Here is a 20863-nt window from a genome sequence, read left to right as displayed (position 1 = left end):
CTGTTCGCTATCCCGGTCACCTCCGGTTCTGGTCTCACGCTCGTCTCGGTGTTCAAGGAACTGAGTGAGTGATTGGGCCTGTCTTCGGATAAGTTATCATTGCAGTTCTTCTAGAACACTGGACTGCCAAAGATTCCCGACTCCATCAAGGTTCTTGTCAATTGACCGATGCAGACTTGATGAAAAAGTTCGAGGTACCACTTGCTGCGGCGCCATTGCGCTCACGAGCGAGCTGGCTATCGTCGGAGAACGCGGCGCTGGGGGTGGGGTTTCCAGGACGTAAATGGGATACAGTACGAGTAGTAGTTCCTTCGTGTTAGAGATAAGCAACTCACGCAATATATCCAGCTGCAGTCGAGCATCGAAGAATCCCCGCGCACGGCTCAATCATTGTCGACTTGCCGTCTAGTTGAATATCGCTCTCACAAAGACAGGTGACAGAACGTGCATTATCTTTCATCGCAGCATGGTGAACAGGGACGCCGTGCTGGCCAAGCTACAAGTGCCGCAACGAAAGGAGGAAGCGGAAGTATGGGAACAGACGCGATGGGTGGGTGTGATGATCATGATTGTGATGGCTGACGAACAGCTCAATCGGGATAACGTACCTCTCCCGCCTCATCGAAGGACTTGGGGATCGTGGTCGTACGTTGGGTACTGGTGTGCGACAGGTATCAACATCTCTGGCTGGACCGGTGGCTCCTCCTTGTTGTCTCTTGGACTATCCGTTGGCAAGTAAAGTTCGAACGACAGTATGGTTCAAGAGCTTATCAGGATGTTTCAGGCGAAGCCATGGCCGTCGTAGTTGTGGGAAACCTCCTGGTAGCAGGGGCATGTATCTTGACCGGCCTTTTCGGTGCAGAGTGGCACGTCGGATTCCCCATGTGGAACAGGGTGAGTCGGTCAGCATGAAACAATGAAGGCAACCCCTGGGTGTCCGGTTGACAAGTCTCGCAGATGACATGGGGTATGAAGGCTTCGTTCTTCCCTCTTTTGAATCGAATCGCTTTGTCTTTCACTTGGTGCGCTAGTAAGTAGCTCCTGCCCTTCAAGTCAAGCAAAGAGCTCTGTGCTGACTACCGGACTACTTCAGCTCAAGCATGGTTCGGGGGCCAAGTGTTGAAGACTCTTCTTGGCTCGATCTTCCCCGCAATCTACCGTGAGCCTTTGTTTCCACAAAGCATAAAGTCCATAAATGCCCGAGTGACAGCTGAGTCCAGTTCCCGCAGATATGCACAATCCGTTCCCGGTGTCTACTGCGATGGACGGATCGGATTTTATGTGTTTCGTCCTTTTTCTCGTCCTATCCATCCCACTCCTGTACATCCCTCCTGAGCACTATCGTATCCCGTTCCTGTTCACATCTGCGATATCCACAATCACTGTATTCGCTCTCTTCTTCTGGTCGCTGGCTCGAGCTCATGGTGCTGGACCTTTGATCGGGGGTCAAGCGATGGAAATTGTGGGAGTGGAAAAGGCCAGAGGGGCCGCACTTGGTTGGGCGATAGTATATGGCATATCCTCTCAGATGGGTAGTATTTGTGCGGGTGTAAGTACTATTCACATCATGTTCACAACAGTCATTGAAGGTCAAGATCGCTTACACCTGAGAGGTCAATGATAGATTCTCAACAACTCCGACTACACTCGATTCGCAGTCCATCCGCGTGCACAAATCCTCTCACAGGCGATTGTGATCCCAGTGATGGGCATCCTCACCTGTCTGATCGGGATCGTCTGTACTTCCGTCGCTGCAGAGTTTTATCCTGACGAAGGACTGTTGTGGGAACCTTATACCCTGCTGAGTGTGGTGCAGAAGAACGGGGGTCCAGGTGCTAGAGCTGCTGTGTTCTTTGCTTGTACGTCGACCGGTTCGTAAGTACAGACTGACAAACGCTGATTATTTTTTTCCAGCTTTGGCCTTCCTTGTCGCACAATTTGGTATCAATATCGGTGAGTCCTCGCTTGACATTGGCGACAGAAACATTAGACAGCAAGCTGACGAAGACCGTCATGCCAGCCGGAAACGCCGTTTCGGGGGGTATCGACCTTGCCTCTCTCTTCCCAAAGTGGATCAACATCCGTCGAGGGTCCTACCTGACGACACTCATGGCTCTTCCCATGTGTCCTTGGGCTTTGGTGTCGGGTGCAACGGTCTATATCTCGGTCATGTCAGGTTATGCCACATTCCTCGCCCCCATGACAGGTATGATGGTTTTCGACTACATGTTTGTGAGGAACAAAAAGGTCAAACTCTCTTCCTTGGTGAGTTGATGCGCTCCATTCCAGGTTGAGAAAGAAGACACAAGACCCTGACCCTTGTTGTGATTAGTACCTCTGTACGCCCGACTCAATCTACTACTATGTCAAGGGTGTCAATTGGCGTGCTCCAATTGCTTGGGTATGCGGCGTCGCTCCTCTCTTCCCTGGATTCTTGACAAGCGTATCTACCGTGACCGTCCCCATTGGCGCCACCCATCTCTATTACCTTTGTTGGCCACGTGAGTGATTGTTAGTCTTCGGCAAAGGTGTGCAAAGCTGATGAGCTTCACAGTCGGCTTCGCAATTTCGGGAGTGGTCTTCCTAGCCTTGTCAAAGATTTGGCCACCGGCTGGACTTGGTGAGGTGGATGAGTACGATATCTTCGGGACCTTTGGCGAACCCGAGAAGCCTTCGTCATCCGATCAGCCGCGCAACCCCGTCGAGCGATCGGCCATGGACTCTAAGGATGACCTGGAAGCGGTTCAGATCGTTCCCATGAGGGAGTAAGGCGAGGCACACAGATGATAGGAAATGCTGTCATCGCTCATTAATAGACCATAGACGTAAACAAACAATGCTCAGTGCGGCGTCAGATGCTAGCTTATGGAAGAAATTACACAGTTCATATCCCTAGACTGTCTCCAGAAGAAGACGTGGGAAAGAGCATATCCCAATCGAAGAGATCAAAGTTTAGTTCCGCTAAACCTTGCTGCTCCGCATCCTCATTTCCGTTCTCCTTATACTCAGACAAGTCCTCCCACATACCTTTCATGGCTCTACCAGGGAACCCATCCAGTCGGGCGAGGTATCGCTCTGCCGCTTCCACCTGCTGCTCGTCGATGGGTGGAGAAGGCGATCCGCGCGTGACCACCAATATCCGCCGTGCCGTTGCGATAGCAATGGCTACCACGATTGACACGCAAACAGGAAGGGTGACGGTAATTTCTTCGCCTTCAGAGGTAGAGTACAGCCGAGGCATGAAATCGTGTATCAAACATCTGGCCGACAACACCCATGCTCCTCCGGCTACGTTGTGACCAAGATGGGCGGTCTCGGCAGCGACAGGACTTGGCGGACAGAGTGCGAGAAGTATCAGGCGCAGAGCGAGAGCCGAGGGAAGAGTGTAGGTCTCCGCGATGAGAAGGACTGTGAGGGTCAGAGAGGAAGTTGATGAGTGTGACACCTACCATCGTTAGTCTCGCAAGTGCGCCTCAAACTTTCCATCTCGCTGTTCACACCTTCCCACTGGACGACCAGCGGCACGAAGTCCGGCCAGTTCTGCGTCGACTCGACCTCGGCAATCGCCACTTCTTCCACAAGGTTTCTGCAGATCTCGACGAGCTTGGCTTCACTTCGCAAGTGCACAATGCAATGTCGTATGTGATCGGACTGATGGTTGGGCAGCTGGGGTGAAAGTAAAGTTGGCAGTTCGCCGCATCGAGCGTATTGTATTTGAAGTCTGGAGATGGTCAGCTGATGAAGTGTTCTTCGGAGCTGAGCTGATGATCACTCACATGCTGTACCGGTTTTTAACTGCTTCCCACTGTGTGTTGTCAGCACGGTGTGGCGTGTAGTGGAAAGTGGAACCTACCAGCGTGAGCTGTTCGAGTTGAGGTTGATTCCAAGACGATAGAAGCTCTTCAGCCCTTTCATCCGTACTCAATATCCGCCTTGCCTTGAGCTCCAGCCCCAAGTCTTTCCCCAATGTCCACGCGAGCGATACCAGCCTCAAGGGGGTGAGAGGGATGTGAAACTCGCTGCTGGGGCCGAATGAGGCAAAGCTGAGTATGTAGAGAGCAAGCATTGCGTCGACGCTGGTCGTACCCGTCATAGCATAGAGGACACTTTCTTCGATGATACCGACATCGTTAGCAGATAGAGCTTCGGGGATGAAAGAAAGAGCAGCGATGACGACGAAGGGGTGTTTCGGCAGTGGACTTGATGTGAGGAGAAAGGGGATCAGCGGAGCGATGGTGGAGAATCGATGCTTGAACCTGGATCAAGATCAGGGACTGCGACAAGCGTGGACGGACTCCGGTGTCTCGCAAAGTCTCACAGTTGAAAGTACATGTCCACCTGGGTAGCATTCACCAAGCCTCTTTTGACAGCGTCCGGGAATCCATCCACGTCCACTGCGCACATCGACGTTTCTTGAAAATGGATGGTCGCGGGATGTCGAGAGTTATTCTTTCTGAAACCCTCGTAATCGGGTGGACGAGGTCGCATAGTGATCAGGTCGGGCCATACAGACAGAGCTTCATGTCGGCCCCTAGTGGTGGAGCTGGGAACGGGTGCGTAAGAGGTATCCGGACGCCAGTTGGAAGTACTGCCAGTCGATTGTTCTGCATAGAAGGTTGGAGTACTCGAGGTGGGAGTTGGAAAAACGTCGGGTCGGCTTTGCACTATTGACGATGATCCCAGTAATGAAGCAGTTTGTTGTGCATAAGCTGCTTCGACCTGCTCCAGTCTTCGAGCTAGGATCTCATATTTCTCATTGAGAGTCGGAGAGTCGCTAGGCTGCCGTTGACCGCTCATCCCTCCCTCATGACGCCATGGGCTTTCCTCAGCACTCACGACACCCGCAAGGGTACAAGGTCTCTCCCTCCTCCTACATCGCAAGCATCCCAGTGAGGTGACTCCTTCGCAGCGCGTCTTGGACCTGACGCAGTCCTGACATGCTCGGTAGACCTTGGTGGAAGGTGGTGAACGGCTTCTCCGAGCACCTGGTCAAAGAACGACATCGATAAGGGGATCTACATCGCATGTAATGGAAAGATCTTTGAGATGGTGACAAAGGCATGACTCACCTCCATGATGCATCTCTCTCGATGACGTGGACATGTTGACATGTGGACCGGAGACGAAGACGAGGAAAGCGATTGACGAAGAAGGGTGTAAAAGAAGAGTGAAATGTGAAAGTGCGATTACTGTTCGGGTTTCCCGAGGAAATGGCTCGGGGACTTTCCGTTGATTTGCTCTCCTTCCTTCTTGTGAGTTATATATAATGTATGTGTGAGGGCGAGTCCCCTGCCTTTCATCACAACCTTCAATGTGGACCTCTCCGAGTCATGAAGCCACCCACTCACCTCCCAATCACCACGTTTGAGGAACCTATCGGCATCGATACCAGGTTCTGTCTCCCAGAGCCAGTCCACCTGGTCCTTGACAAGAAGTCGAGATCCTGGTCTGGCGTGAGTGCTTTGATCCGCCCTTCAGTTGCTGATAAGGTTGGTTCAGAATGATTTCAAAGTCAAAGACGCCGATGGAAGGGTTCTCCTTGCATGCGAAGGGAAGGCTAACCTTGCATTGACCAAGAGTGAGTCCACCTTGTGGTTAATGCGAGATGACAGAACGCATGGCTGACATTGGTGACTATCCTGCTCCAGTCATCAGTGATGCTCAAGGAGCTGAAGTGTACACCGTTGACACCAATCCGTCTTCATCTTCGAGGAGGACGACCATCCACACTCGGCAAGGAAAGGACGTCGGTCTGATCTACTGGGATTATAACTCTCGTGGGTCGGCGGATCAGGAGGCGCATACAAAAAAGGAAAGCTAATGCATGTACGCCTACAGTCAAAGTCTCTTACAAGCTCAAGGGAACGTTTGTCGATCAGACCACACACGACACAAAGACCCTCGAGCTGCGTGGCAAGCTCTCGCAAAGAGCTCAGGTGTTCTTCGACAACGAGGTCGTAGCTGAGGTGTGGAAAGCCAAATGGTTGACCTGCGATGTGAGTGCGAGCGGGATAAGCTGTTGTCCACGCATGTGGCTGATAAGCATCGCGGCCAGCTTCAAATCGAGGTCGCGCCCAACGTCGACTATGCATTGATCGCCATCATTTGCATCAGCTTTGTTGATCTCGTCAACCTTCAGATGTAGCGACATGGTAGTGAATTCGAAGTTGGTCCTTGCGATTCCCATGACGCGTTTATTTCAATCATGCATATATGCTGTGTATTACAAATTGATATGAAAGCTTTGAAATGACATTTCGTAATCCGCGGCTAGGCCCCGCGTACACAACTCAAGCACCGTAGACAACATATTACCAAATTACTTGTAATCCCATTTCACCTCGACCCTGAGCTCCAATTCTATCTATCAATGTGCACGAGTGACAGTCAGTGGTCAGTAGTCAGTTTGTAAGCGAATCACACTCGAGTATAGTCATATTTGCTCCGCCCCTTATCTCTGTTATCTGTATTCAGACTCTCTCTTTCTCTCTCTTCTCCCTTCTCTCTTTCCTCGCCGCCTTGGAAACTTTCCCTTCTCTTTGATCTGACCGAATCTGTTTGATGCCAAGCAAGCATGAATCCTGCCATATCTGACGACGCCTTCAAACCCAGATTCACAAGGACAAAGACAGGTGAGTGCGACGACAATCCCACTAGGTCTTTTGTTCGTGGTTTGACATTGAACCCCTCGTCTTAGGGTGTCTTCGGTGCAGAAAGGGGAAGCACAAGTGAGTGGAGCTCACTTCTAGAAACCAGTACTCGGGGCTGAGTCTTCCATTTGACTGCTAGGTGTGATGAGGAGAAACCTGTTTGTCGGAGATGCCAACATGCCAAAGGTCAAGTGAGTGACATGCGCCGATCATCTCACAAGATCATCTTCTGACAGATTCTCTCCCTTGCAGTGCGTATACCCGCCCCCTCCTACCCCCAAGCAGAAAATCGTGACCATCAAGAGGCCTCGGTACTCCTTCACCGAAGACAGCAATCGATTTGAAGAACTGGACGAGAATGGGCGGGTACGACACCGCCCTCCGAACAGGGGTAATGGAGAATCATCTGGTACCCCGTTCTCCATATCGATGGCACCGACGGATCCCCTAATCATGACTTTTCCTGACCCTCAAGAGAGGGAGTTGGTGAGTGAACCCATGTCACAGAGATGCCATATGCGGTACTGACGTGAACAGATGAAACATCTCTTATGCTTTGGTGAGTAATCCAGACGAGGTAAACGTGCGAGTCCTGATCGTTTCATAGGCACTGTAATGATGTACGCCATACCTATCGATGACAAACCGGTCCAATTTCTCGACATCACGCAATGCCTCCAACATCCTCGCGGATCATCGTTCGAATCAGACGCTCAACTGCTGTCCCTCATCTCCATTGCGGCGATCCACCAATCCTCCATCTACATGCAACAAGAGAAGAGGTATCTGACTTCCTCGCCAGTGGGGCGATGGGGTACTCCTTCAATCCTTTATGTCTCACCCACTTCGGAGAATCAGCAGCGCATGAGAGCCATAGGTGATCATTGCTCCAACGCATCTCTGGAGCTCTGCAAGGCGGCAATAGCTTTGAAAATGCGAAAGGATCAACGAGTCAACCTGGAAACGTTGGACATGTTACTGTCAAGTACGGTGTCGGTCGTCATTTCGCGGTCTCTAGCTGGAGATGCCAATTGGAAAGTGGCTTTCGAAGTAGCTTTGAAAGTCATCGAACTGAGAGGAGGACCTGCCAAGATGTTAGAAGATGCCAACGCGGAGTCGAAGTCAGCTCTGCTGAGAGTAAGGACCCTGCTGGAGAACTTGGTCGTCATGGATGTTTGTCACTGTTTAGCTTCAGGTTCAGCGCCGAGCTTGATGTTTGAGCCGTTTGCTCCATGGTGGTGAGTGTGAAGAAGGGCTTGCACGGTCTGTGCTGACCAAGCTGAAACGTCCAAAGGTTTGACTACAGCTCGGAATCTTCGTCCCCCGACGAAACTGACACTGTTCACACGGCTTATGGAATGGATAGAGGAATGGTCGAATTGGTGAGTTGGATGTATCGTGTCAATATCCCATCTGATCTGACCACCCAGATGAACCGAATCAACATGCTCGTGCACGAAAATATGGCCCTTTCGGCTCTTCACGATCAGTCGTACATATCTCAACACGAGCAAAAAGTTCAAGACCTGCTACTCGAATTGGAGATCTGGGAGAACAACATAGGGGAGGAGAACGACCTCACTCGCGTCCAGGTCGGCAATCTGATCACGATGCATTCGATGAGGGTATGTCCCCCTCTTCCACTGGTGTCTCTAGTCCCAGCTAACGGGCCCGTTGCAGGTTGTCATCTATGTTGACCTTCTTCATTATCCCCACTCTGATCCGGTTGTACAATCTTCCGCCTCCAGTGCTCTTCGAATCCTCGAGACGTCTCGTGATACAGGATGGGTCATCGGCCTTCTTCTCCCAACAGTCATAGCTGGTGGGTCTCATTACTGTCACCATTGCCGGGATTGCCTCGACTGACGCTCGTGTGTCTGTCAGGTTCTTTGATGGTAGACGTGGAAGGAAGAGATTTGGCAAGGAAGCTGTTGTCAGGCTTAAGGTCGACATTTGCATTCTCGTACGATGTCGAGGAGGCTCTGAGAATGCTTGAAAGAGTGAGTGATGCAGTTGGTATACTGGAATGTGAGCTGACTCGGGGCGTTGATTAGTTGTATACCCTACGAGATCAAGGTGCCGAAGACCCATCATGGAGACAAGCCACCAATTCCGGACTGTTGTTCTTGTAGACCCTAGAAGGTTGAGAGTTGTGAAAGTATTTTGTCATGTTTATTGTATCTACATTTCTACGATCTATGAATCATCACGAGCTACATGTCGTTTCCCGTTGCATCTTCCTCTGACACGACCTTTGTCTCTTGTCTCCCCTTCACCCGAGTGCTCTGCAAGGTGGTAACGGTACAAATCCCTCCGAATACGATCCATACAATTGGGAAATTCTTTTCCGCACTTAGACTGTATAGAGCACTGTGATGATAGGGTTCCAGTCAATTCGCTGTATCTGTGAGACCAAATGCGAAGGCCGGACTCACCCCGCAGTTGCTGGTCCGACTGATCGTGCCAAAGCGCTGACGACCAATGCAACGGCATTGATCGCACCAAGAGAAGAGGCAGAGGGTGCGACGGCGTTGAGCGCCATCATATTCAATCTGAGTCGGGTCAGACGTCCTTCTTTCGCAGATTATCGCAAGAGCATGAGGGGCGTGGTTAAGACTTACGGGAAACAGAAATCTCCAAAAACGTAGAAAAGGAGGAAAGGAATGATGACGACCCATAACTTCTTCAACATCCCGTGATCGATCCAATACTCGCCATGCGATCCCGAGACCAAGAGGTTCATGAGTGGCGGGATGATGAAACACACGATCCAGCAACTGGCGAAGAAGGGATACAAAATCCTCACGCCGAACTTCCTCTGAGCGAGGGGGAAGAAGAGGAGTGAGAGGATGATGGAGAGGCCGCCTTTGAGGGAGAGGATAAGAGCGATACCGGAAGGAAGGAGTCCGATACCTCCTAATGTGGGAGAGGAGTAGAAGAACAGGACGAGAACGGCGTCGAATGACATGGCTGCGAGGGTGATCACTAGGTGAGTGAAACGGGAAGAAATTAGCACCTGACATTATGGAAGTATGTAATCGGAAACGAGGTCGGATATACATCGCATAGCATGTTGACTCACAGAACTGTGAAATGATTACTTGTTGGACGGGCCTGATCGAGATCAGATCCATGAACGTGTGGGTCGTCGGCAGGACCTCGGTCAATTCGTCAGATTGGTGTGACAACAGACTGGTCGTCTCGGTCGGGGACGTCATCGCATCCTTGTCCATAGCTTTTCTCTTTGCAGGTAATGTCTGATCTCCGGAGATCAGCTTGCAGATAAGACATAAGCTGGTCACGACTTCTCGACGCACCTCGTCCAAGCAGAACAAGACCAAGAAAGAAGCCAAGAACGACAACGAGGCAGCTAGAGCGCACGGTAAAAAGTAAGGGAACTTCTTGAGAAGATCTATCTGACCGATCCACGAGTTGGGATACTGTTTGGCAGGGTTCTGGACCAATGCGCCGATCGCCGGGGCGATCACGCATGACAAGTCCCAGCAAATGGTCCAGAGAGGATAGACCCAGCCTTCGGTCTCCTTTGTCGTGATCTCGCCAAGGACTGCTCTCATGACTGAAGCCTAAACCGAGGCAGATCAGTACCTTGTGAAGCGAGACCTCTCAGATTCTGGATGACGATACATACATTCCCACAGAGCATCCCACCTGGAGTGACGGGCAATGAGCCAATTGTCCACAAGTTCGGATGATGCATACGACAACTCACTCAACGCTCTAGCACCCATTGCCCACCAGAAACTCTTGCTCAGCCCAAACATCACCAGACTGAACGACAACCCGAACAGTCCTCCCAAGATCACCGGCTTCCTCCCGATCTTGTCTGACAGTTTACCCCATCGATACATGAACAGCACGGAAGAGAACGCCCAGACGCTCTCGATCGCTCCAGAGTATTTACCGATGCTGGCCTTGGGCACGTCCGGTAAGATATCTTCCATCATGTTATTGACGAAGGGAAATAGGATCTGGTAGTTGATGAGATTAGCGCTGCTCGTAAATGTGTTTTTCGTTTTTTTGGAAGGACAGACAGACAGAGAGACACTTACCGCATAACCTATAGGCTCGACGATCCTCGCTAGGAGGAGCACAGCGAGCTGCCGTTTGGAGATCGCCATGGTCAATGTCCTCTGCTCGATATTGGTGACCCGTATTGTTGTCGATGCACGTTAGACGTCTAGCAAATAGACGACTGGCCACTACCAGCATCGTGGGCTCCAAGTCATCCACTCGAGAGGATGTATATACTCTACCCTTTCGCAACTTTTTTTGTTTTTGATTTCAATGGCACGGCACGTCTTTAACCGTAAGCGCCCAAGTTAGACCACGTGATCCCTGCGGGATTGTACGCATCTCGGTCTCAGAAGAAAGTAGACCACGTGATCCCTGCGGGATGGTACGCATCTCGGTCTCAGAGGAAAGTAGACCACGTGACCCCTGCGGGACGGTACGCATCTCGGTCTCAGAAAGATCTCATCTCGGCCTCAGAAAAGTTAGACCACGTGATCCCTGCGGGATGGTACGCATCTCGGCCTCAGAAAAGATCTGACCCGATAACCTACCCGAGATAAAGCTTATGATATGATTGAATCCGTTCTCGGTTCTCTTTGGGGAGCTTGACAATTCCACGTCAGTCATAGGCTTAGATAGGACTCTCGGTCATCCCACGTGGAGTGACCGACATCCGGTCAATGGGGTGATGAATGATAGCAAAATGGTGCAAGACATCTATCCGTTTTCTCATCCTCAACGTTGTACCCGCGGTAATAGATTGTTGACGATGCATCCCTCAACCGCTACGACAAGCGTCAAACGTGAGCGGCCTTCCCGGTTGCGTGGAGGTCCACCATGTCGTCATTGACTGATCGCTCATCTCTCTTTTACAGGTCCACTATCGCGGTGAGTAATCTCCTATGTGTGTCCCTTGTATGATCGAAGGAGTCGAGGGCTAAGTCCGGAGGGAGAACAGGAATTCTGCTTGCGAGGAATGCAAGCTGCGTAAGATCGTGAGTGGTTCATTGATCCGGTCCTGTCCACGCCGACGCTGACAGCGTCTCAGAAATGTCCGGCTCAGAAGCCAAAGTGCATGAACTGTGTTCAACATGACAGACTGTGCACATATCCAGAGCGTGAGTAGTCTTGTAGAAACCATGGGATCCACAAGATTCTCAAAAGGTCCGTGTAGCATCGGCACGGAGACTATATCTGGAAAGAAGATATGAGAATGGGCAGGGTCGAAGTGAGAGAAGCGTCAGGTGAGTGTACCTGATCCCAAGCTGGATCTCGGGGTCACCACACCAACAAAGAGCCCGATGTCAAGCTCATTATCTCAACCGTCTCGTCTTCAGCAACGAGACCTCCTACCAAAACGGCGGCATCTACCCTTCACATGGCTCGCAGATCTCACGACCAGCACCTTACCCAGCCCGGAATCCAGGATTGCATTCTTTTCAGCCTTCGGCTGGGACAGGAGCGGATCAGCCTTTACCGGCTCATCTGGACGAGCTGGATTTTTCGTGGTTGTTGGATATACCGACGCTCGACGCTCCTACCCCAGAGTTTGATCAAGAGCAGTAGTATGTCCTTAGTCCTCGTTGTGCTGCCTGGCCGCTGATGCCTTCGTGAACTGCAGCCTATGGCTCTATTTCACATATCAAACGTTCTCAGGCCTGGAGATGAGCATAACCCGGTTTTACGAGCGTCTAGCATCACCGGATGACGCAGAGCGTCCGCATCCTGCACTGCTGAACGCTATAGTACGTTGACAGTTTGCTAAATCTGCTAATCGTGCTTTCCAGTATATGACGGTCACACGTGCTTCTCTCATACCTTCTGTTCGCGCAAAGACAGAAATGTACTACGATGCAGCCCAGTCAGCGTTCCGGGGTGCTATCAAGGACTATGGAACAATGCGGTCCAACATGCTGGATCTCATGAGAGCAGCTGTGCTCATGTGTGAATGGCTGTGGACCGAGTTCAGAGAGGGCGAGGTGGGTCGTGCTGCTGTGGGTGTTGATCACGCTCATTCTTCCACTTCTTCCCAGGCATTGATGATGACGGCGGAGGCATGTCGGTGAGTGATCACGGCTCAGTCTCTGACATTAAAACTGAGCCTTATGTTTATCAGAATCGCCACTGGATGCTGTTTCGATCAGATCCCTTCATCAAAGTCGATAGAACCGCCGGGACGGGTGCGATTACTGCTGCGTCGACGCCCTTTCGTTAATCTGCCCCGAGATTATGTCGAGCTTGCTGACCGAATATATGCATTGTGAGTCACTCAGTTGCAACTGCTACACGTGTTGACACTTGTCGCAGCTGGTCCGTCGCCATGCTGGACATGAGTGCATCAATCGCCACTTGCATGCCGCTCCACATAGATATACTGGACGTCGTCACGCCTCTGCCTAACCCTTGGGGAACATACGGTGAAGGCTCGAGTGTACCGGACTGTCATGTGGCGGATCTATTCAAGTCACCCCATGAACAGGTCCCGCCGCAGACCCATTTGTGAGTCATCGCACTCCGTTGCAGAGGCTAACATGTCCAGTGGATATGTCATACAAGCCACCGTCTTGTTCCACCTTGCGGGAAGGAGTTCCGTACGTCGATTCGGGATCAAGCCAGTCGGCTCGATCGAATCACAATTAAGATTACCCATGCCGGTCTCGTCCCAGCAGCTGGGACTGGCTATTGAGCAATTTGACAAGACTCTGCCGGTCGCAATGAAATCGCCCGAGGTATCAGTGGATGGTATGAGAAAGTTTGCTCCATCGACATTGACGATTGTGTGTGATCACTTCCTTTCCCCGGTGTGACACAGACTACCTTCGTCCACATTGAGCTGTTGATCAGATCGCTGACACTTTCCCAGCAATTCTTCCTCACAGCTGCGAGGATGTACTATTCTGACACCAACACATACGACGGGCCGAATGATGCAGCATTGTATCAAGCGAGACATACGGTAGATCTGGTCAGGTTGTGCGCTGCTACCGTGAGTGCTTGAAACACAGTAAGTCGCTGACCGAGTGCAGGACATCGAGTCGCTCAGTCTCCTCGTCTACATGTGAGTATAGATGCAGCTTGTCCGGAGCCGCTATAAAGTGCCATCCTGATCAGTGCTGTAGTATGTGGGTTCTCGCTGCCGAGATGCTACTTCGAGAAGTGAAACGACTAGAGATCAGAGGGGAGACTCTAGGTGAGCGAGCTTATTTCTCTCGCAGACGACTGTTACAAATGACGCCGTCGTTGACAATGCAAATCTCTTAGGCGCCTTAGCCCTTAACGGCGATATCGATTTTTTGATCCAAGCTTTGTCGATCGTCGCAAGAGACTCAGCCTTATTGTAAGTCTACGACACAGATTCCCCGATGCTGATCATGCTCAGGGCAGCAGAGCTGGAAGGTCTCGAAGACAACAAGGCGTGGCAGCCCGAGCCTGTCACGAGTACAAATACAAGTTCTGGTGCAGGTGCAAGTGCACTCTTGACCCCTCGGTCTCACTTATCCGGACAATCGGGGATCGCCGAGGCGCAGAGCCACTCTGTTTAGTCGATGATGTATCCGGGCATGATGTCAGGTCTCAATAAATGCGGTAGAGAGTTCCCTTGTTTCCTTATGATGTAGTCGACTGTAGGGCTGTATCTACAAGTCGGGATGTGTACAAAGATATCAAAGGTGGGGCGACTATACACCCCTATGATTGATGCACGTTCGTGAAGTTTGCATCAAGAAGCCCGGTCTCAGATCCACTTGCATTGCATAGGCATCTCTGCTACGAACAACAAATGATAAGAACACTGGTCCGTCCTTCACGCGCACTCGTAGAAGGATTGAATTTGACACGATGTGAGGCGGAGATGTCGAGTGTGATGATTTCGCCAAGAGCAGAGCGATAACGCAAGGTAACTAACTATCCAAGTTTTGACTCCATATTCCCCGAAACGAGATTATCTCTGCGTTTCTTCCCCTTTGATCGGTGCTCGGTTACATGGAACGCAATAAAAAGCTTCAACTTACGACTACTTTTGGGTCTTGCTTGATACGATTGATACGGACTAGCGGGGTGGGTGGGGATCTGGACTAGATATGGTAATCTCGCTTAAAGAGAGGGACGAGAACCAGAGACAGATGACGTCTTTTCTTTCATGGCTTTTCAGGCGGTCCCGTAGGTCGCTTCGCTAGACTTTGCAGGCTTTCGTGCAGCTGCATGTTGGACCGGAGAGATATGAGAGCGTACCTCGCTCGGTAGAGAGGATTCACCGTAGGTTCATTGACGTGAATCATGAACGAAATGTGAGATGTGAGATCGTTCCGTTACGGCTTATCTCTGAGAATGTATGCAGTGAGGTCAGCAGTCAATGCTATCACTTTCCGACTCATCGTTATACATTCCTCACTTGATCTGTTTCTCTATCAGTCATATCTGTCAGTCTGTTGCGTTCCCGATTCCGGTCCTCATCAATAGCGCTGAAACCATAGACCATTCAGCAAGATGGACGACAAGAACGTCGAGAAACGAGTGACGGCTCAACAACATCAATTAGGGGTGGGGAACGGGATGGAGAATGGGATGATAGCCGACATGTCGTCGTCGGACGCGGCACATCGACTCGAGGAGATGGGATACAAGCAGGAGCTACAGAGGAATTTGGGCATGATCAGTGTCCTCGGGTTGAGTTTCGCTATCATGGCAGTACCCTTTGGGACGAGTACTACCCTCAATCTGGCCTTGACGGACGGTGGGCCCGTCACTATCCTCTATGGTGTAGGTGCACGTTCACATTGCATCTGTGAGGAGGAAACTGACGGAATCCATGCGAATGGGAATGGGAAATAGTGGGTCTTCGTGTCGCTCGTTTCTATGGCGATCGCTTCGAGTCTAGCCGAGATGTGAGTGATGTCGTCTGGTGCAGAGCACCTACAGTAAAGATACTGACGATCAACTTTGTCAGCTGCTCGGTCTACCCAACGTCCGGAGGTGTCTACTGTGAGTGCTACTTCACAATCAAGCTTGCTTCTGAGCGTCTGTATCGATGACAGAGAGCTGAAAGTCGGTCCGGTTTCTCCGCAGACTGGTCTGCAATGTTGTCTACACCGAAATACAGCGCCTTTGCAAGCTACCTTACGGGCTGGCTCGGGACAGTCGGTAATTGGACGTGAGTCGATTTGTCTCGTTATCGAGGGGAGACCGGAGAGGTGGAAGGAGAGGGCTGGACCGGGGACAGTGTCGCTGACATCACCATGGTTGTCGCTCTCAGCGTCACCGCATCCATCACTTTTGGAGGCAGTCAACTCATCCTAGCCGCAGCTACGCTGTACCACGAAGAATACGTGCCAACAGCTTGGCAGACATGCCTGGTCTACTGGGCATCATTATTGGTCTCCCTGCTCATCAATATATTCTTCGCCAAGTGAGTCGGCTGTCACTCAAGTCTCCATCCCGACACACTACTGACACGTCCGCCTAGACATCTGGACAAACTCAACACCATCTGTTTGTATTGGACTGGCGCGTCTGTCATTATGTGAGTTGTTCTGAAAGATCTTGATGCGACGACACTGACCGTCTCGTCGTAGTGTAAGTGGACAAAGCAGGTGCTGCTGGCTACGACAATCTGACAATCTCTACTAGATCATCATCACTCTTCTCGCGATGGCCGATACTCGTAACTCTGGGAAATTCGCCTTTTCCCATGTGAGTCAACCGATCGTCCGAGCGAGCTTGGCTGGGTCAAGTGCTGACATGTACGCGACAGTTTGACGCTTCCAACTCTGGTTGGCCGAATGGGTGGGCATGGTTCGTTGGTCTCTTACAAGCGGCCTACACTCTGACCGGGTGAGTGTGATGAATTGCGAGTAGTCAGAAAAGGTGCTGACAAGGAGGAATATAGATATGGTATGGTCGCGGCATTGTGTGAAGAAGTCAAGGAGCCTGCTAGGGAGGTGCCCAGGGCAATGGGTAGGTCAGAGCTTGTACCAAGTGGTGATATTTCCTGATCAACTACTCAGTTCTCTCGGTTGCTGCTGCCGCTATCACCGGTCTTGTCTACCTCGTGAGTGATCGTACCTCAGATTTTCGCGGAGCAGTGTTTGGCTGACTCGAGGGTGGATAGCTACCTATCAACTTTGTCCTTCCCGCTATTGAGCCTCTCCTCGCTGTCGCCAGCTTACAGCCAATGCCCTTGCTCTACAAGACCGTGACAGGCAGTGCTGGTGCGGCCTTAGGTCTCCTCTTCCTGAGTGAGTGCGAGGGCCCACGCCAACGAATGGTAGCTTACCAGGGCTTATATCTGTACATCCCACTTGCAGTCCTCGGTATCTGGGTCTTCGCAACTATCGGTTCTCTGACCGCTGCCTCTCGATGTACTTGGGCTTTTTCGAGAGATGGAGGTATTCCAGGATCTCAATGGTGGAAGGTCGTCAATCCCCGATTCGGCATCCCGATCAACTCTCTGATCCTTTCGACGGTCGTCTGTGCTTTGTTGGGCTTGATCTATCTCGGTTCAAGTGCTGCTTTCAACGCTTTCACAGGAGGTGAGCGAGCTTCCATCACTGACCCCGTCTTGGTGCATCATCCAACGAAAGTTTCGCTTCCAACACAGTGTGCAGGTCGCTGATCATGGAAATTTCACAGTCGCCACAATTTGTCTCGGTTGCTCTTATGCTTTCCCCGTCCTATGTTCATTGCTCAGAAGGAGGACAGCCGTCAAGAACGCACCGTATTCATTGGGGAAATTCGGATATGTCATCGTGAGTAAACGCTTCTAGTCCCCTCTCCTCTCGTCAACATCGACTCTGACGCTATTAACACATCGGCCCATTTCAATTCCAGAACATCGTCACAGTGGTTTGGATCAGTTTCTCCATCATCCTCTTCTGCATGCGTGAGTCTTCCGTGTCACCCCAACCCTTCTGGCCCGCTCGTCGCCGCCGCTGACACCGTGATGTAGCCACCGCCATCCCTGTAACACCACAGTCCATGAACTATGCCAGCGTGGTCTTTGCGGGATTCTCATTCATCGCCGCGTTATGGTATGGTGTCAGCGCGAGAAAACATTATCGTGGTCCGACGCTGTCGACCGTCAGAACGGCCGAGGTGGATATCAAGTGACCGTGTGGTTGAAGGTGCAACAGTGTCTCGGATGCTTTGAGCGAGCGAATGCGCGTCTCAGCCAGAAGGGTTGATTCGGGCACGTCTTGTTTCTGGACGAAAGGAAATGAATAGGTATCTAAGAAGTTGAGGAGAAGAACAATTGTTAAAAGAAAAAAAAGGGGGGGATTTATCGAACAGGTCTGTTATTCGAAATATTTTGAGATCGTTGTTTCTGGTCCTCGTACACTTTATTTTGGTTCATCTTGATTTGATGACCATCAAGTCATATATTATGCTATACATGCCATCTAAGAGCTAGAAGAGCCACGCCAAGAATTTACCCCACCAAGTCGTCGGTGGTTTATCTTCCGGAGCCTCGGAAGGGTCATATCGACCTGACCAGAGATCTATCTCAGACGCATGGAGGAACTGCAGAGAGAGGAAAAATCCGACAGTCAGTATGACATGATGGGATTGACGTGAAGTGTGAAGTGGTGTGGTTCGATTTGGTCTGGCTGGAAATGGGAATTCACCTTTGTTCGCTTGATGATCTTCCAGAGGATGAAAGGGACGATGAAGATTGGGATACCGATGTAGCTCGATATGAAATCGGCTGCTCTCCAATTGCCGCTTAGGAACACGCTGAATCCGGAGAAGAGTGTGATAACTAACGGTCCCAAGTACAGCGGGTCAGCCGTATGCGATAATCGGTCGACGGACAACGAGCAGTAGTAATAACCAGAATATGAGAAGGAGAAAGGGTGTGTTGACTTACTCAAAGAACCGATCGCACCGACCCAAGCTGCATAAGGTTGAAATCTACCCTTATACGGCAAGGTGTTCCTATCCACACCCTGGGCTTTGCAAGCCGCATGAAACCTGATAAAACAGATACAAAGCGTCATCCAAGCCAACAAGCCTGCCACGGTCGAGAGCGAGAGGATCCAACTGAACGCTTGGGCCGCGCCGCCCGAACCCAGTGAGAGATAGGCGAGAGGACCGAAGGCAAACGAGGCGATGACGGCGTAGTACGGCACGCCTTGTTTGTTGACTTTGGCGAAGAATTGGGGGAGTTGTCGATCGACTGCCATGGCGACGATGATTCTCGCTCCGATGTAGCAGTACGAGTTACCCGCCGACCACGCCGAAGTGAGGATTGCCGCCTACAAGATGACAAGATGAATCGATGTCAGTTTGTCGCTCAATGAGCTTGACCAAAGAGAGATAAAAAAAAAAGACCGAGGCGGCCATAGATGTTGAATTACTCACATTGATGATCGAGGGCAGGGCGGGGATACCAGCGTTCTTGATCGCCAAGACCCAAGGTGATGAGTTGGCATTACCGGATCCAGAAGAAAGATTCGGGTCGTTATAGGGGATAGTCATTCCGATCATCAACGCACCGACGACATAGAAGAATGCAATCCGATAGGTGACCCTCTTGGTAGCTTTAGGGATGACCTTGTGCGGGTTGACCGTCTCAGCAGCGGCGATGACGACGGTCTCGACGCCGATGAATGAGAACGAAGCGTTGATCAAGGCGCTGAAGAATCCCAGGAAATGTCCGAGCGAGCCTGGGATACCGTTGTACTCTGTGAATGCACCGGGATTGTGGAAGTACCTGAAGCCGATACGGTCGTGGTTCGGTGCGCCACCCAGGGTGATCACCAGTGAAACGATGATCAGACCGATGAAACAGATCACTTTGATGGATGCTGTGACGACTTCGGTCTCGCCGAATCTGAGATGAGCTACATCAGCAAAGCTCAATACGAACAGCCAAGATTGACCGCTGAGGGCGAGGGCGCCACTCACATTCTCACGTTTAGCATGTTGATGACGAAGATCAAACCTAGACCAACAGTGATGACAACAGCAGGAGTGATGTCAGACCAATACGACTAGCAGGGGATCGGCCAATCAGCCATGACTTGTACATCGCAGATGAGGACTCCCAACTCACCACTACAACAGCGGCGGCTGACACTTCACTGGCAATAGCGATGGTGTAGCAGTATCCGTACGAAATGGCGAGAGTGAAACCAGCTGCTGGGTCGATGAAACGGGATGCGAAGTGGGGGAAAGTACCAGCTTGTGGTATCTGGAGGGAGATGTCACATCAGCTGGAGGCTCGATGTTGCGCTGACATGGTCTCAAATGGGTTCGTTGAGTGTGACCCAATGAATGACCATCTCCCGGTACCATCGTGGCCTCATGACGGGGGCCAGCAATGACCTCGAGAAGACGAAAAGCGCATGGCTAGTAGCAGAAGACTAAACAAAATCGCCCCGACACTCACCAAAGTAGCCATCTCTCCCAGACCCTCCATGACACACCACAAGATCGCACCGACGACCACATAGGCCAACAGCAGTCCCGCCGGTCCAGCTTTGGCCAACGCCGCTCCTGTCCCGATGAACAGACCAGTCCCTATCCCACCCCCAAAACCTATGAACGTGACATGTCTCGCGCTCAGCCGTCGTTGGGTCTTTCCTACTCCGCCTACTCCGTATCGAGGGACGTCCGCTGCATCGTGATGGCCTTCCAAGTCATGATCATGATCGTGGTCGGTTCCGAGCCCGTGTCCGTGTTTGATTGAGCTCAGATCGTCATTCTTGGACTGTTCGTCCGAAGGAGATGATTTGGTCACTGTTTTCAATAGTTTCCCGTCCCCCATGTTTCCTGTCTCTTCTGCTTTTCTCGTTCTCCTTTCTCAGGTCTGAAGGGGCACCAATTGAGTAAAGCGGAAGAATTCAGTGGATTTCAACGTCGTGAGGGAGTGTATATGGGAGATGCGAACTCTCTGACGTTTTTGCATCTTTCATCAACTTTACTGCCAAACGAAACGATCCAAAAAAAAAAGGAAGAGTCGGATCTGAACTAGGCGGCATATATCATGAGCACGCAATATCATACGACTCGTAGCGGCAATCGACAGGCATCCGGCAGATGAGTAACGTAGGTCTCAGGTGCAGGACAGATGCGGGTCTGGAAAAGGTCCACCATACGACGGGGTTTGGAGCCAAACAGAGGCAAGTAGCATGAAGGGAGAGAGAGAGACAGACTCGCTTAGTTGACTTTTGGACGCAAAATTC

At 51.2% G+C, this 20863-nt stretch overlaps 9 protein-coding genes across 9 annotated transcripts; 6 read left to right on the top strand and 3 right to left on the bottom strand.

The window, feature by feature from the left end:
• Positions 1 to 466: 466 nt before the first annotated feature.
• On the top strand, positions 467 to 2769 carry IAR55_005573 (uncharacterized protein; the record flags this gene model as incomplete). Its single annotated transcript, XM_066948664.1, has 10 exons — positions 467 to 731; positions 785 to 894; positions 958 to 1030; positions 1094 to 1159; positions 1230 to 1549; positions 1625 to 1859; positions 1915 to 1953; positions 2021 to 2265; positions 2333 to 2501; positions 2555 to 2769. 10 exons carry the CDS (start codon positions 467 to 469, stop codon positions 2767 to 2769), a joined length of 1737 nt encoding a protein of 578 aa, XP_066801232.1.
• A 115-nt stretch (positions 2770 to 2884) lies between these two features.
• IAR55_005572 (uncharacterized protein) lies at positions 2885 to 4797 on the bottom strand (the record flags this gene model as incomplete). Its single annotated transcript, XM_066948663.1, has 5 exons — positions 2885 to 3408; positions 3501 to 3721; positions 3777 to 3805; positions 3854 to 4256; positions 4319 to 4797. 5 exons carry the CDS (start codon positions 4795 to 4797, stop codon positions 2885 to 2887), a joined length of 1656 nt encoding a protein of 551 aa, XP_066801231.1.
• Positions 4798 to 5330: 533 nt separating this feature from the next.
• IAR55_005571 (uncharacterized protein) lies at positions 5331 to 6145 on the top strand (the record flags this gene model as incomplete). The annotated part of the gene is made up of 5 exons (XM_066948662.1): positions 5331 to 5453; positions 5500 to 5578; positions 5649 to 5777; positions 5839 to 5996; positions 6056 to 6145. 5 exons carry the CDS (start codon positions 5331 to 5333, stop codon positions 6143 to 6145), a joined length of 579 nt encoding a protein of 192 aa, XP_066801230.1.
• A 429-nt stretch (positions 6146 to 6574) lies between these two features.
• IAR55_005570 (uncharacterized protein) lies at positions 6575 to 8782 on the top strand (the record flags this gene model as incomplete). The annotated part of the gene is made up of 11 exons (XM_066948661.1): positions 6575 to 6632; positions 6698 to 6728; positions 6790 to 6841; positions 6903 to 7136; positions 7188 to 7209; positions 7258 to 7888; positions 7945 to 8032; positions 8081 to 8275; positions 8331 to 8472; positions 8535 to 8650; positions 8705 to 8782. The coding sequence occupies 11 exons, from the start codon at positions 6575 to 6577 to the stop codon at positions 8780 to 8782; spliced, it is 1647 nt and encodes a 548-aa protein (XP_066801229.1).
• An 81-nt stretch (positions 8783 to 8863) lies between these two features.
• On the bottom strand, positions 8864 to 10789 carry IAR55_005569 (uncharacterized protein; the record flags this gene model as incomplete). The annotated part of the gene is made up of 8 exons (XM_066948660.1): positions 8864 to 9020; positions 9086 to 9202; positions 9272 to 9635; positions 9733 to 9907; positions 9968 to 10234; positions 10300 to 10319; positions 10381 to 10639; positions 10721 to 10789. 8 exons carry the CDS (start codon positions 10787 to 10789, stop codon positions 8864 to 8866), a joined length of 1428 nt encoding a protein of 475 aa, XP_066801228.1.
• Positions 10790 to 11451: 662 nt separating this feature from the next.
• Positions 11452 to 13185, top strand: IAR55_005568 (uncharacterized protein; the record flags this gene model as incomplete). Its single annotated transcript, XM_066948659.1, has 11 exons — positions 11452 to 11485; positions 11558 to 11570; positions 11641 to 11677; positions 11731 to 11800; positions 11857 to 11926; positions 12020 to 12247; positions 12304 to 12427; positions 12470 to 12661; positions 12716 to 12744; positions 12799 to 12942; positions 12990 to 13185. The coding sequence occupies 11 exons, from the start codon at positions 11452 to 11454 to the stop codon at positions 13183 to 13185; spliced, it is 1137 nt and encodes a 378-aa protein (XP_066801227.1).
• A 28-nt stretch (positions 13186 to 13213) lies between these two features.
• IAR55_005567 (uncharacterized protein) lies at positions 13214 to 14224 on the top strand (the record flags this gene model as incomplete). Its single annotated transcript, XM_066948658.1, has 6 exons — positions 13214 to 13459; positions 13546 to 13655; positions 13726 to 13740; positions 13802 to 13872; positions 13944 to 14019; positions 14062 to 14224. 6 exons carry the CDS (start codon positions 13214 to 13216, stop codon positions 14222 to 14224), a joined length of 681 nt encoding a protein of 226 aa, XP_066801226.1.
• A 943-nt stretch (positions 14225 to 15167) lies between these two features.
• On the top strand, positions 15168 to 17786 carry IAR55_005566 (uncharacterized protein; the record flags this gene model as incomplete). Its single annotated transcript, XM_066948657.1, has 15 exons — positions 15168 to 15440; positions 15513 to 15565; positions 15628 to 15662; positions 15747 to 15831; positions 15934 to 16086; positions 16144 to 16192; positions 16308 to 16370; positions 16432 to 16511; positions 16567 to 16634; positions 16685 to 16728; positions 16789 to 16915; positions 16985 to 17209; positions 17310 to 17425; positions 17508 to 17559; positions 17626 to 17786. The coding sequence occupies 15 exons, from the start codon at positions 15168 to 15170 to the stop codon at positions 17784 to 17786; spliced, it is 1584 nt and encodes a 527-aa protein (XP_066801225.1).
• Positions 17787 to 18083: 297 nt separating this feature from the next.
• IAR55_005565 (uncharacterized protein) lies at positions 18084 to 20445 on the bottom strand (the record flags this gene model as incomplete). Its single annotated transcript, XM_066948656.1, has 7 exons — positions 18084 to 18197; positions 18302 to 18435; positions 18544 to 18931; positions 19038 to 19509; positions 19584 to 19669; positions 19732 to 19869; positions 20068 to 20445. 7 exons carry the CDS (start codon positions 20443 to 20445, stop codon positions 18084 to 18086), a joined length of 1710 nt encoding a protein of 569 aa, XP_066801224.1.
• Positions 20446 to 20863: the final 418 nt, after the last annotated feature.

Source organism: Kwoniella newhampshirensis, chromosome 11 (assembly GCF_039105145.1).
Source record: "Kwoniella newhampshirensis strain CBS 13917 chromosome 11, whole genome shotgun sequence".
Classification (NCBI taxonomy): Eukaryota; Fungi; Basidiomycota; class Tremellomycetes; order Tremellales; family Cryptococcaceae; genus Kwoniella; species Kwoniella newhampshirensis.
The sequence above is the reverse complement of the archived record's forward strand: the minus strand, read 5'-3'. Positions and strand labels throughout refer to the sequence as shown.